At 56.1% G+C, this 14605-nt stretch overlaps 1 protein-coding gene across 1 annotated transcript in view; it reads left to right on the top strand.

Annotated features, from left to right (window-relative positions):
• Window positions 1-14581, top strand: part of LOC125696381 (SREBF chaperone) — a 49288-nt gene extending 34707 nt beyond the window's left edge. Inside the window, exons 11-23 of the mRNA XM_048951907.1 lie at window positions 2135-2233; window positions 2632-2850; window positions 4147-4580; window positions 5039-5233; window positions 6234-6435; window positions 7274-7389; window positions 7677-8247; window positions 9073-9158; window positions 9553-9635; window positions 10675-10841; window positions 12334-12414; window positions 12655-12861; window positions 13311-14581. Of these exons, the coding sequence (XP_048807864.1) occupies window positions 2135-2233; window positions 2632-2850; window positions 4147-4580; window positions 5039-5233; window positions 6234-6435; window positions 7274-7389; window positions 7677-8247; window positions 9073-9158; window positions 9553-9635; window positions 10675-10841; window positions 12334-12414; window positions 12655-12861; window positions 13311-13556 (2706 nt within the window). The 3' untranslated portion in view covers window positions 13557-14581. The remainder of the gene's footprint in view (window positions 1-2134; window positions 2234-2631; window positions 2851-4146; window positions 4581-5038; window positions 5234-6233; window positions 6436-7273; window positions 7390-7676; window positions 8248-9072; window positions 9159-9552; window positions 9636-10674; window positions 10842-12333; window positions 12415-12654; window positions 12862-13310) is intronic.
• The last annotated feature ends 24 nt before the right edge of the window (window positions 14582-14605 follow it).

Genomic DNA, 14605 nt, shown 5'->3' on the forward strand with positions numbered 1-14605 from the left:
GAAGCATGGCAAGAAGTGACGCTGTTCCTCACATCCACATGCACTCCTGTCCTTCACAGCATTTTGAACTGGGTGCTGACATCCATTCTTGGCTCTCTTTGCCTTTCCTGGGCTGCTTGTTTTCTCCACAGCAGGAACCTCACAGGGATGCTGGCTGTCTGCTGTGTGCTCTTACCTGAGTCTGTCCCTGGGAATGAAGGATGCTGTGCTCTATGGTGTTGCACAGACCAAGGAATCCTGCAGGAAAAGAGCCAGGCTGCGTACATCCAGCAGGGACCTTTGCTCTGTGCTGTCAGAGAGGATCACCAGGTCCTCTCTGCAGGGAATGGCAGAAGAGCTGGAGGCCCAGGGATTGTAATGAGACCCCCAGTCTCATTGCATTGTGCCAGTGGAGGCGCTGAGCTGCTGCAAGGTGCCCTGAGAGCCCCTGCTGTGTTCTTGTCTTGGCCACTCCTTTGTTCTGAAGCTCACACATTAATCCTGCACTCTCTGAAATCGGTTTGGGTTTTGCCACAGGGTGTGCAGTATCCAAGTGTAAGAAGATTTCTGATTTCCAGGGCTAGCAGTTTCGGATATCTCTAATCCTAAGTGGAGGTATTAACAGAATTAATGTCTCTATATGCAGAGCTTGCCATTTGTGCAAGCTGTTTGCTGAGGTCTGTGTGCAGTCCAGATGGATGTTGCTTTCCCTCTGCTTTTCTCCTTTCCAGAGGAACCTGGGTTGTGTTTTCAGCCCCCCACCCTTCCAAAACTTCATGTCAGATGTTGAAGAAGGGATCAGAGAGAACTCAGAATCCTCCTCATGCTGTTTGTGCTGGAGGCGTGGGGAGGGCTGGGCAGCTGACCTGCTGGGTTCTCTCTTTCATATTGCACTGATTCTCAGATAACAAGCAATTTGATTGCTTACGTTTCAGGAACAGTTTGAACAGAGGCTCCAAGGTTTGTTCAGAAGTTCAGGATGGCTTGTCAGGCTGTTTGCATTTCACTGTGCTTCTGTTGGCCTGCAGCAGGGAGCTGGGGCAGAGCTGGGCAAGAGGAGGGCAACGGAAATGCAATCTGCTGACTGTGGGTGTCTGCAGGGATGGGGCACCACCACCTCTCTGGGCAACCTGTGCAGTGCCTCACCCCCTTACTGTACAAAACTCCTTTCTTCCATCAGTCTAAATCTCCCCTCTTTCGGATTGAAGCCATTTCCCCTTGCCCTGCCACACAGACCCTGCTACAGAATCAGCCCCCTTCCCTCTCACAGCCCCTTTAGGCACTGAAGGCTGCTCTCAGCTCTCCCTTCAGCCTTCAGCCCCAGCTTTGCCAGCCTGTTCTCACTTGTGATACATTCTGTTCTCATGCTCTCTTCACATTTACGAGATCTTGCTTGGGACCTGACAGAAATCTGTACCTCCAAGGGGAACGAAACTCCTCCAAAATGCTTTAATTTGATGTTGTGTGAAGTTTAAAATGGAGAGGGGATGGCAGCACTGGTGGGAACTGGGAACGTGTGTTTGTTTTATAGAGGTGGTTTGGGAGTTGGCTGTTAGTGCTGCTGGGTGAACCTGCTGTGCTTCTCATCCTTACTTCTGCAGAGGCATCTGCTGGGGAAATGGGGCATTGCAGGAGGATTAGAAAACACTTCTGCAGGTGTTTCTCGTGTACTTGGTTTTTAGAGACATCAAATAGTGGGTATGGGACTTCTCCATAGCCTGGTCTGGTATTAAATGTGGAGGTCGGTGGCCCTGCATGTGGCAGGGGGTTGGAGGTGATCCTTGAGGTCCCTTCCAACCCAACCATTCTGTGATTCTCCAGGGCTGTAGGACTGGAACATGTCCATCAGATAAGGATTAACCAAGCACATGCTTTAGCTGGAGCCCTAAGGAATGGCTGCAGGTCATACAGTGCCTTTGGTGGTCTTCCTCTGGGGAGTGACTGTACCCCACTCCTGGGCTCCCCATGTTCCTGGGGGAGTTTTAAATAGGAGGGAAAGCTCACTGGTGATCCTGGCAATAGGATTTGTCAGTAAAATGAACTCAGGCCTGTGCTCTGGGCAGGGCTTTGCTGAGCTGCCTTTTTCTGAAGCTGAAATGTTTAGCATTGCAGCTGTATCTCTCTGCCACAGCTAACGCCTGTGTTCTGCCTGCAGGAGTTCTGCCTCTTCGCTGTGGTCGGCCTGGTGTCTGACTTCTTTCTGCAGATGCTCTTCTTCACCACGGTGCTGTCCATCGACATTCGCCGCATGGAGGTAAGGAAGGGCCTCAGGGTGGCTTTCTGCTTTGGGTCTTGCTGGTGTGGAGAGACTAAAGGAAGCATACCTTGTGGGTTTCGTTCTCTTAGGCATAAAGGATTGGGTGGTAAGAGCTCTGGGGCAGGGCTTGCTGGTTACACACATGGGATTGGGGACGGGACTTGGGGGGCTTGGATGCCCTCAGGTGTATAAACATGCAGAGTTTGGATAAGTGGGCTGGAAGGAGAGCTGGTCACAGACAGGTGACTGCAGGAGCGTGCGTGCCAGGGAGAAACTGGGCCAGACTGAGCAGAGAGCGCGTGTGGGAGCTCAGGGCCAGCACTCACCCTGTCCAGGTGAGTGTGGATGGCTGGCTGCACGCCATGCCCATCGCTCCATCGCTTCTCCCTTGGCAGCTCGCCGACCTGAACAAACGGTTGCCAGCGGAGGCCTGCCTGCCCCCAGCAAAGCCTGCCGGCCGCTCGCAGCGCTACGAGAGGCAGCCAGCCGTGCGACCTGCAACCCCGCACACCATCACCCTGCAGCCGTCGTCCTTCAGGAACCTGCGCCTGCCCAAGAGGCTGAGGGTCATCTACTTCTTTGCCAGGACCCGCCTGGCCCAGAGACTCATCATGGTGAGCTGCAGGGTGGGATTGGATGTCCTGCTGGGCTCTGAGCTGACCCAAATGGGCTTCCAAGGGAAAGGGAAAAGAGAAAAGCTGAGCGTTTGGAGGAGAGAAGGCTGCGGGGAGACCTCATGGTGGCCTTCAGTGCTTGGAGGGAGCGGATAAACAGGGGGGGAATGGCTGTGTGTGAGGGTGGGTGGTGATGGGACAAGGGGAATGGTTTGAAAGTGAGACAGGGGAGGTTTGGGTTGGATATGAGGAGGAAGTTTTTCCCCCAGAGGGTGGTGAGGCACTGGAACAGGTTGCCCAAGGAGGCTGTGGATGCCCCATCCCTGCAGGCATTCAAGGCCAGGCTGGATGTGGCTCTGGGCAGCCTGGGCTGCTGGTTGGTGACCTGCACACAGCAGGGGTTGGAGCTGGATGAGCATCGTGCTCCTTTGCAACCGAGGCTGTTCTGTGATTCTATGATTTTCATGCATCTTTGTTCCCCTGCAAGACTTAGATTTCCCCATGGTAAATAATTCAGGAGCAGCTTCTCTAGGAACATCCCTCTGCATACAGCAGCCTCAGGGCTTTGTGTTTGCACAGAGTGTGCAGGTAGCAGACAAGTTCCTGATATTTGCTTTGAGAGGCTTTTATACGAGCAGATCTTGAAGGACTGTGAAAGTGGAGAGAAAAGGTATTTACAGAGCAAAAGCCCCGTTTGTTCCTGCAGATAGTGTGGAATAAAGGCATGGAGACACTTCTCTCCATGAAAGCCTAATACGTTCCCTTTTACAGGTGTGACTGCAATGGTTGCACAGCACTGCACCTATTTGTCCTCTGCAGCTCAGGTCTGGATGTTTGTAATGCAAACAGTGCAGACTGTGCATTCCTTGGCTCTGCAAAGCACAGCCCAGCCTGTTGCCAGCTAACACTGATGGCAGTTGGTGCATATCTGAGAGGCATGGCTGTGCCACGTGTTGCAGAGTTAAAGCAGAGCCCTGCTCTGAGCCTCCCCAGCACTGTCTGAGGATGGCAGATGTGCTGATCTCAGCCGTCAGTGAGAAATCTCTTCCCTGCTGTGCATTAGAGTGGGCCAAGTGGAGTTCCTACCATCAGGCTGAGTCAGATAGCTCCCAGAAATGCAGCTCACATTCGCTGTGTTCTGTGCAGCCTCTCCCAGTCTTCTTAAAGGATAAATGTCTGGGGTAAGAATGTCACTGAGGGCTGGGATGTGCTGAGCAGCTCAGACGGCTCGCAGGGCAGGAGGGGCTGCATGCAGGGCCATGCACTGAGTGCTGTGTCTCCTTGCTCACGGTGCAGGCTGGGACAGTGATCTGGATTGGAATCCTGGTTTATACGGATCCTGCCGGTCTCCGCACCTACCTCACATCACAGGTCACTGAACAGAGCCCTCTGGGTGAAGCAGGCCTGCCTCCTATGCCCGTTCCTGGAGGGGTCCTTCCTGCTGGAGACCCCAAGATTGATCTCTCAGTCTTCCCATCGGACCCCATACAGCTGTCAGAGAACCAAACCCAGCAGCGCGAGCAGCAGGCGGGGTTGGAGACCCTGGGCAGGCTGGAGACAAACCAGCACACTTGGGCCCAAGGACCAGAAGGCAAAGGGAACGGGCAAACGGATCTGGGAACTGAAGCAGAGGTCACCTGGGGAGCAGAGGATGAAGAGATTTGGAGGAAGCTTTCCTTCAGACACTGGCCATCCCTCTTCAGCTATTACAACATCACTCTGGCCAAGAGGTGGGTGGGCTGGCTCCTCCTGCTGCTGGGCAGTGGCAGCGAGCTGTGCGGGGCTGCCTGTCTGACAACGGGGGTTGTGTTTCTCTCTTGTGCTCTTGGTTGTGTTGCTGGCTCTTTGCCTTCATCCCAGGTGTTGTATTTTTGGGAGAAGACGTTTAGAATTCTGTAAAATGATGTGTGGTTGTGTGTGTGGTGGGGATGGTGCATCAGGAATTGAGTCAGTTGAGTTGAAGAAATGCTGATCGCTTCTGGTCTGTGCTGTAGAGGAAACTGTGATCATTTTCTCTCTACTTAAATCAATGTGATCCATCTGAGGTCAACAGTAGCACACTGCACTGTGGGCAGCCTGCCTTGGCTGCTGAGGAGAAGAGCTGAGGGTAACGAGAAGGAAACCCAGTTGGGTTTTTGTGTCTCTTTGCGCTTGGTGACGCTAAACTCTCCTCATCTCCATCCTTCAGGTACATCAGCATCCTGCCAGCAATCCCAGTCACGCTGTACCTGAACCCACAGGAGGCCTTGGAAGTGAGGCACCCCCAGGAGGCCAACCGCTACCAGCCCTTCTTGTCCTCCAGCGGTGGGAGGTTGAATGCTGAAGCTCAGCCCGACCAGACATCATCCAGGCTGCAAGGACACCGGGATGTCACCCTTTACAAGTAAAAGAGGCCTTGCTGCAGCCTCCTGACCACCCTTAACTCTCTTGAGACACAGGTTGCTCTTTGGCTGTTGGGGAACAAAAAGGAAAATGATGAGATCCATGTCAGGCTTCAGTGCAAAATCCTGTAACGCTCAGGGCACTGCAGCTCTGCTCACACAGCCCTAAATGCATCCTTGCATTGCTTCCCTCTGCTGAGCTCCTCAGCAGGATGTGGTGTGTGTGGCACATAGCACACCTTGCTGCAGGTGGGGTGCAGGGCACTTGGTGCCTGTGTCCGTGGATGGCTGTGGGCAAACAGTGTGCAGACACTCGTGTGCAAGTGTTCACTGCCATATCCTGAGCGTGGTGCAGTGAGTCCTGCACCTTGGAGTTACTGTGATGAGTTTCAACTGGGTGGTTTTAACAGTGAGGTGAGTGGTGTTACTGCTGGCACCGCTCGTTGTGCAGTGTATTGCTGGGGAGCAGGGATACTCAGCTTTGGGGATAGATGCTGGGACTCAGCAGTGCTTTATTGGGTGTTACATCAAGCTCCCATGCAGCAAAGAACTTCCCTTCCTACTGAGAACAAGCTCTCAGAGGAGCCCCCAGCTCTCCATCCCAATCTGTGTTCTCCCTGGGCTTTGTTCAGCATTCCTGGTGTTACTCTGATCCCCACCTCATGTTTTTCTTTCTGTCCTACTGCTCTTCTTCTAGAAAAGTCTGGAAATCTCTTTGAAATCAACGTTTTCCTATAAAAATACCCTTCATTTTCCAGAAATCACTGTCGAATCACAGAATGGCTCAGGTTGGAGGAGCCCTCAGAGCTCACCATGTTCCAGGCCCCTGCTCAGGGAGTGCAGCCAGCTGCTAGACCAAGCACTGGATCAAAGCAGCACATACCTTGCTGCAAATGCTCTCAACAAGAATTTAGACCAGCAGCACGTGTCAATGTATTCCAGCAGAGCAGGAGTGAGCAGCCAGGCCTTCGTCTCACCCGTTTTCTCTTTCTGCCTGCACAGGGTGGCTGCGCTGGGCCTGGCTTCAGGCATTCTCCTGGTCCTGCTGCTCTTCTGCCTCTACCGACTGTTGTGCCCCAAGAACTACGGGCAGAACGGGCTGTCGCACAGCAGGAGGAGGAGGGGGGACCTGCCCTGTGATGACTACGGTTACTCCCCACCCGAGACTGAGATCGTCCCCCTGGTCCTCAGGGGGCACCTCATGGTGCGTTAGCTGGGTGGTTGTCAGCACAAAGGCATCTTAATCTCTGCGGTGTGTTGGAACTGCAGCCTTGCTGGGGGACAGGCCTTGCTGTGATGCAGCCTTGGGGGCTGACAGCAGGGGTGAATTTTATACAGGGAAATCAGGGCGAGTTTTTTTGCCATCGTTGTTATTCCATCCCTTTGTATGAAGCTGCTGACTGACGGGCTGTGCTGATCCAGCCTTCCTTGCTGGGGCAGCTGTAGATCCCCAGTTATGTCATGCCTACTGAATCTTTCTTCTAAATGCTACTTGCATAGGTGTGAGCTGTTAAATATTGTTTCCAGTGCTAAATCCATCCTTGAGCATGCCCAGAATGGTGCTGCTGCTCAGCTCACTCATGTTCCTTGATGGAAGAGCTTTTTCTTCCGCTGTGAGACAAAACAAAGCTCTGAGGCACCCATCCAGATCGAGTCCCATGGAGGCACTGCTGAGTCACTGTGTCCTGCAGAGCCCGCTGTGTTGCCCCTGTTTTCACCATCCCTGCATCTCCTGTCCGTGCTGTGCTCACACTGGGTTGTGTGGCTGCAGACATGACTGATCCTACCATCTTTTTTGGGCTGTACTTTGTCAGGGGAAGGCAGATGGAGCCTGCTTTGCTTGTAGCAGCCTGTGGTGCACAGCTGGGACTTGGACCAGAGCGTGTTTTCCTTCGAACACCCACAGGCTGCTAAGCCAGCTGTGGGGTTTGGACATGAGATGTATCCTCTGCATGGTTTCTTGATCACACACAGAGTGACTGTGAGAGCCCAGAGGCCCTGCTGGTGCCACGTGCTGAGCTGTGCTCCTTTTCCCTTCACAGGACATTGAATGCCTGGCTAGTGATGGGATGCTGCTCGTCAGCTGCTGCCTGGTGGGACAGATCCGTGTGTGGGATGCTCAGACTGGAGACTGCCTCACTGTCATCCCCAAACCCAGGTGAGTGGCTCTGAACCAGCTGCACACATCAGGCTGCTGCAGACCTCTGTGCCAGGAGGCAGCAGTCACTGCCCTCAGTGCAGCCCTGTCACAGAATCATAGAGTCACAAGGTTGGAAACGACCTATAAGATCATCTAGTCCGACCTCATCACCCAGCCCTGCTCCCTGCCATCGCTGTGCTGGTGATTTGTGGAGGGCAGGCTTACTGCCTCGGTGTTCCTATCCACCCCAGCCCCTCTGAGGCAATGAAAACAGAAGAGCTGACCCTTTTACCACCATCTTTCAGGTTACGAAGAGACAGCAGTGGCATTTTTGACTACCAGGAAAGCTGGGATCACAGCCCGGATGGCAAAAACGGTCTGGATGACTCTTTTGAGGGCAGCCATCAGCTGAAGAGGATGCTGAGCCCTCCCCAGCCCCCCCTCTTCTGCGACCAACCAGATCTCACATCCCTCATCGACACCAACTTCTCCGAGCAGGTGAAGGTGGCTGAGTCAGAGCCGCGGCTCCGTGCCGTGGGGAGAGGCCAGAAGGAGGCCGGCTACGATTTCAGCAGCCTGGTTGGGAAGGTGTACGAAGAGCACAGCACTTCCAACTGCATCAACTTCAGCGGCCTCTCAGCCCCACACGGGCAGGCTGGGTTCTGTGTGGGGGGCAGCGCTGCTCGCTCCCTGGGCTGCGGCGGTGAGGAGGGCGGCTGCGGCGGCCGCAGGAGGAGCCTGGGGGATGAGTCCCTAACGGGGTTTGACAAGTCGGCACCTCTTCCCTGCTGGGGAGGAGACTTTGAGAGCTCTGTCTGGAGCCTGGATCTGCAGGGGAACCTCATCGTGGCTGGCCGCAGTAACGGCAAGCTGGAGGTAAGCAGGGCAGCCAGCACCGGGTGAGCAGCGCTGGGCAGGGCTGGGCCAGAACCCCCAGCAGCAGGCAGGGCTATGGGATGGGGCAGAAATCTGCCCTGAAAATCTCGGTGCTTCGGTTCAGTTCTGTTGTATAACGGGGCAGGAGTTGCGGTGTGGTGTCTGCTGTCACCCAGAGCAACTTGGAAAGAGCTTCTCCTTCGTCGGTGCTTGGCTTTATTCCTCAGTCTTCAGTGTAAGGAAAATAATTGCTTCATGTAGTGCGAGGTAAAGCAGTGCTCTTGGAGACTGGGGAAGCTCTGAGGCTGCCGTGCCACTGGGCAATGGCATAAAGGAGGATGGGAAGGGGCTCTGTAGGAAGATTGCTGGCTTAGAAGCAAGCTTGAATTGGGAATTCAAATCTCCAACTTTCAGAATTGGTTTAATCTGAATCTAATTTTTGGTAAGTAAGCCAGATTTTTCCTTCAAATAAACGCAGCAAATGTTCTTCTGATGCACTTCTGAGCTGCTGCCATGAGCTCAGTGCAGGATGCACGTGTAGCACACCAGCATTTGTTGTGACCCCAGTAAGAAAGGCACGCATTGATCACAGATTAAAGCATCATTTATTAGAAGTAATGCTAGAAGGAAGAAGAGGACAGTGTGGCCTTACATCCCTCTGTTCACTGGGATCCCCACGCTGTGCTGCACGGGGCAGTTTGCTGCTCACACAGCACCCCCAGTCGTGTCCATGAAGGGTTTGTGCCTGTAGGATCTCTGGGAGATCAAACTGCTGGGTGATGATGCTGGGCTCAGCATCACAGCACAAAACCTTTCTCCTTCCAGGTGTGGGATGCTATCGAGGGCACCCTGCGCAGCAGTAATGAGGAAAGTCAGTCTGGCATCACAGCCCTCGTGTTCCTGAACAACAGGTAACCTGTGCTCGTGTTTGGTGGTCCCTATAGAGGAGGAGGATGTGGAGGGTGAGCCCAGACCCCCAGTGTGACCCCCTGTGTGCAGGGCACACAGCCCCAGCCTGGCAGGCTCCCTGCAAGGTGTTTGCTCCCTGCTTCCACTCAGTCCCAGCAGTCACTCTTTCACACTCAAGCTTTCTAGTGATGGAGTATCCAGAGTAATTCTGACAGCTGTGTCTTTGGGTGCCACTTTCTGCTCAGACCTGAAGCATTTCCGTCTGCTGCTGGTTGATGCAGTTTCCAAGCACGAGGAGCTGGCACAGTTCGTGCTCTGCCTGGGGAGGTTCACCTCGGGGCTGTCACCCCTGGAGAGCAGGGAGCCCTCTGCTCATGGAGCTCATTTCTCCCCCAGGATCGTTGCTGCTCGGCTGAATGGCTCCTTGGATTTCTTCTCGCTGGAAACACACACATCCTTGAACCACCTGCAGTTTCGAGGTGAGCAGGCATCATCTCACAGCCCCTTCCTGAGCCTTTGCATCAGTGCTTCATTCCAAAAGCGCTGCACGATGCCACATGTGATACTGAGCAGAAGGAGGCCTTCTTTGGGAATTCTTTGAGGAGGGAAAGCATTCTGAGCACTGCACAGCATCACAGAATGGTTGGGTTGGAAGGGACCTCAAGGTTCACGAAGCTCCAACCCCCCACCAATGCAGGGCCACCAACCTCCCCATCTCACAGCAGCCCAGGCTGCCCAGGGCCCCATCCAACCTGGCCTCCAACACCTCCACGGATGGACGGGGCATCACAGCCTCTCTGGGCAGCTGTTCCAGCCCCTCACCGCTCTCACAGCACACAACTTCCCCTCACATCCAACCTCCAGCTGCCCTCCCTCAGCTCCAAACCATTTCCCTCGTCCTGCTGCCATCTCCCCTTGCCAAGAGCTGACTCCCCTCCTGTCTGCAGGCTCCCTTTAGGTACTGTTCTCCAGTGCCTGAGTGTGAAGAGTGGAGCTGTGCTTTAGGGTCAGCTCTGCCCTGCGGCTCTTTCCTCTCCCAGCACTCAGTTACTCCTTCAGCAAGGTCTGCTCCAGGCACTGGCTCCCCACATGGCACTGCTGTGACACACAGGAGTTGAAATACCACTGGTGGTATCTGTTCTGCACTGTGGTGGCTCATTTGCTTCTGGGATGGCTTGGAATGGAGAGAAGCCATTGCAGGGGGATGGTTTCACTCCCTGGGGTCTGCGTGCTGTGGGAAGGAGGAGCAGGCTCTGTGGGAAAGGCCTGGCCATGGAAATGCTGTTTCCCTGCAGGGCGCACAGCTGTGTGCTCTCTTTCACAAGGACAGCCACAGTGCTTTTCAGTTTCACCCTTCTCAGACTCGCCAAGGACTGACTGTGGAAGGCCTGCTGATTTGCTCAGCTCTTTGGTGCCCAGGCTCACATTGGGTTCAGCCCCAGGCATCCTCGTTGTGCCCAGCTGGCTGAGATCACACGCAGAGCTGCAGTGAGGACTTACTGTGCTCTCTCACTGCAGGAGCCCCAAGCAGAAGCAGCATCCCATCCTCCCCAGTGTTCAGCAGCAGCGATGTCATCGTGTGCCAGCTCACCCACACCGTCTCCTGCGCCCACCAGAAACCCATCACAGCACTGAAGGCTGCAGCAGGACGGCTGGTCACGGGCAGCCAGGACCACACTCTGAGGGTGAGCAGCCTCTTGGGTGGGGGTGAGCTCCATTCGTGCACAGTGGGGGCGATGCTGGCACCTGTGTGTGTGCAGGAAGGCAGAGCGTGCCTGGGTGGTGTGGTTGGTGCAGTGCAGTGCAATGCATTCCTGAAGTTGTGCTCATCTGCATGGTGGGGGCTCCTTGGTGGTAGAATGGCAGAGCTCTGTGTAAGGTATCTTAGTGAACAGAGCATGAGATCGTGGAGTCACAGAACTGCAGGAGAATTGAAAGGAACATCTGGAGATCCCCCAAACTCCAACCCCCCCCCCAAAGCAGGTTCCCTGCCATAAGCTGTACGAAAAAGCATCCAGGTGGGTTTGAATATCTTCAGAGAAGGAGATTCCCCACCTCTCTGGGCTCTGTTCCAAGGCTCTGCCCCCCTTATGGGAAAGGTGTTCCTCAGGTTCAGATGGAACTTTCTGTGTTCCAGTCTGTGCCTGCTGCCCCATGTCCTGACATTGGGCAGCACCAAACAGAGCCCAGTGCCTCCCTTCAGATCCCCATCAGCACTGCTCAGATCCCATCAGCCCTGCTCAGATCCCATCAGCACTGCTCAGATCCCCATCAGCACTGCTCAGATCCCATCAGCTCTGCTCAGATCCCCATCAGCCCTGCTCAGATCCCATCAGCACTGCTCAGATCCCCATCAGCACTGCTCAGATCCCATCAGCCCTGCTCAGATCCCCTCAGCACTGCTCAGATCCCCATCAGCCCTGCTCAGATCCCATCAGCTCTGCTCAGATCCCCATCAGCCCTGCTCAGATCCCATCAGCCCTGCTCAGATCCCATCAGCCCTGCTCAGATCCCATCAGCACTGCTCAGATTCCCATCAGCCCTGCTCAGATCCCCATCAGCCCTGCTCAGATCCCATCAGCCCTGCTCAGATCCCCATCAGCACTGCTCAGATCCCATCAGCACTGCTCAGATCCCTCAGCCTTCTTTCCACCATGCACACAGCCCAGGGCTCATCCTGCCCCACCAGGAGGTGCTCCAGGCCCCACCACCCCACAGCTGGGCTCTCTGCAGCAGTTCCCATCTCCTGGAGCCGGGCGGCCCCGCACTGCAGCGCTCCTGATGCGCCCCCCAGGGCAGAGCAGAGGGGAGGAGCAGCTCCCTGCCCTGCTGGCTGTGCTCTGTGCAGTGCATCGCAGGGTGCCTGGGGCCTCCTTGGCTACCAGGGCACGCTGCTGGCTTATGGTCAACCATTGGTCAACTGTTGGTCCACCAGGACCCCCAGGTCCTTCTCTGCAGAACTCCTCCCCAGCAGCTCACCAGGTTCCTTGGTGCCCAGCTCTCAAGCTGTGCAGCTCCTCCTGTGTGGCAGCATCACAGCCTTCTGATATGGGAGACCCTCCTGCCTCTGGGCTGGGTGATTTCTGGGACAGTGTCTGGGTTGGGGGGTGTCCCCATTCTCCCCTGACCCTTCCCTGTGCCCCGCAGCCCCTCACCTCTGCCCCTCGTGTCCCACAGGTGTTCCGCCTGGAGGATTCCTGCTGCCTGTTCACACTGCAGGGCCACTCAGGAGCAATCACTGCTGTGTACATTGATCAGGTGAGCTCAGCCGGGGTGGGAACCAGGAGAGCATCCCTTATGATGGCTGCTGAGCCAGAGGGGCCGTGCTGCGTGTGGAGAAGTTGGCTTGTGCTCCTCTGAGATAGCAGAGGGAGCAACCCCTGCTGTGGGTTTGCTCTATGTCCCTTGGGAAGAGGAATGAGAGCAGGGAGTCCTGGGTGGTCCGGGTGGCTCTGCTGCTCTGCTCTGCGCTTCCTGACCCGGCTCTGCCCCTCACAGACGATGGTGCTGGCGAGTGGAGGGCAGGATGGGGCCATCTGCCTGTGGGATGTGCTGACGGGCAGCAAGGTGAGCCACATGTATGCGCACCGCGGGGACGTCACCTCCCTCACCTGCACCACGTCCTGCGTCATCAGCAGCGGCCTGGATGACGTGATCAGCATCTGGGACCGCAGCTCGGGGATCAAACTCTACTCCATCCAGCAGGTCGGTGGCAGTGGGGGGAAGGAGGGAGGCTGGAGGGTTCCCCAGCAAACCCCACAGAGTGTGTGGATGTGTGGGCTGAGGGGGAACAGCTGGTGTACAAGGATGGGTGGTGATGGGACAAGGGGAATGGTTTTAAAGTGAGACAGGGGAGGTTTGGGTTGGATATGAGGAGGAAGTTTTTGAGCCAGAGGGTGGTGAGGCACTGGCACAGGTTGCCCAAGGAGGCTGTGGATGCCCCATCCCTGCAGGCATTCAAGGCCAGGCTGGATGTGGCTCTGGGCAGCCTGGGCTGCTGGTTGGCGACCTGCACACAGCAGGGGTTGGAGCTGGATGAGCATCGTGCTCCTTTGCAACCCAGGCCGTTCTGTGATTCTATGATACGATTCAACTCCAGCCCCACTCCTGGCACAGTGCTGGGGCTGAGCCTCTTCTGCTTCACTTCCATGCAGGAAATGGGCTGCGGCTCCAGCCTGGGCGTCATCTCCGACAACCTGCTGGTGACGGGCGGGCAGGGCTGCGTCTCCTTCTGGGACATCGGCTACGGCGATCTGCTGCAGACTGTCTACCTGGGGAAGAGCAACGAGTCGCAGCCCGCGCGGCAGATCCTCGTGCTGGAGAACGCCGCCATCGTCTGCAACTTCGGCAGCGAGCTCAGCTTGGTCTACGTGCCCTCAGTGCTGGAGAAACTGGACTGAGGAGGGACGGGTGCTGCAGGCCGGGCGGTGAGCGCCGGGTGGATGCGGCGGTGGGAAGGACCTGGATGTGCAGCTCTGCAGGGCTCTGCTGGCTCTGCTCCGTGTGAACTGCTCTGTGTTGGCCACCAGGCTGCAGGCACTGAGCCCTGCAGCCTCCCTGCGTTTCCTGCACTGCTCCTGGGCTGCATGGGATGGTCAGAGGTTGGTGTGCGTGCTGCTGAGGCAGCATGCTGGAGGCACTGTGGTCTGCTGCAGCACCCTGCGTGGGACAGGAGCTGCAGGGCCGCTGGCTGCAGCAGGAAATGCAGCTGGGGCGTGTTGAGGTGGTTCCCTGAGCCGGGCAGCTGGTGAGGAGACAGAATGAAAGCAGTGGGTGTGGAAGCGTGGAGGTGGGGGGCTCAGGTGCCTGCCTTGCTGCAGCACGGCCGGGGCCCCATTGCCTGCAGTGCTCTGTGGGGCAGGAGGCCGCTGCACGCAGCGCAGCTCTGTGGCTGTAGGCAGGACGGCTCTGTGCTGAGCGGCTCCACGTGCCTTAGCATGCAGGCCGGGCCCGGGCAGCCCTGCTGTGTGTGGGCTCTGTGCTGCAGCAGTTCCTGCCCTATTTATTTATATGCTGTATATATTTATTTATTCTGGCAGGAGAGTGCGGGAGCTGCCCCGGGCCCCATCTGCAGCAGTAGCACCTTCCTCCTCCTTCTCCTTGGACTGGGGGAGAGGGGCCCAGGGCGCACATTCTGCTCCAGGGATGCGGGGCCATTCCCCAGCAATTCCTAATGCTCTTTTTGCTCAAGTAAACGACGCTGTTGTCTGTTCCTCAAACCCCACTGATTGTAGGGGCAGCGCTGCAGCCCGGGAGCAGCTGCAGGGGGGGAGGAGGAGGAGGACAGCCCCGGCCCCAGCGCCCGCCCCTCACCTCGGGTGGCCTTAGCGCTGCTGTACGCTTTGTGCTGTACAGTGGGAGCATTTTTGTACCAGATCGTGTTTTATATGTGTACAGACACCTCCATTAAACACAACTAACCCGAGTGTGGCTGCTGCAAGTGCTGACC

This window comes from Lagopus muta, chromosome 7 (genome assembly GCF_023343835.1).
Source record: "Lagopus muta isolate bLagMut1 chromosome 7, bLagMut1 primary, whole genome shotgun sequence".
NCBI classification, from domain to species: Eukaryota; Metazoa; Chordata; class Aves; order Galliformes; family Phasianidae; genus Lagopus; species Lagopus muta.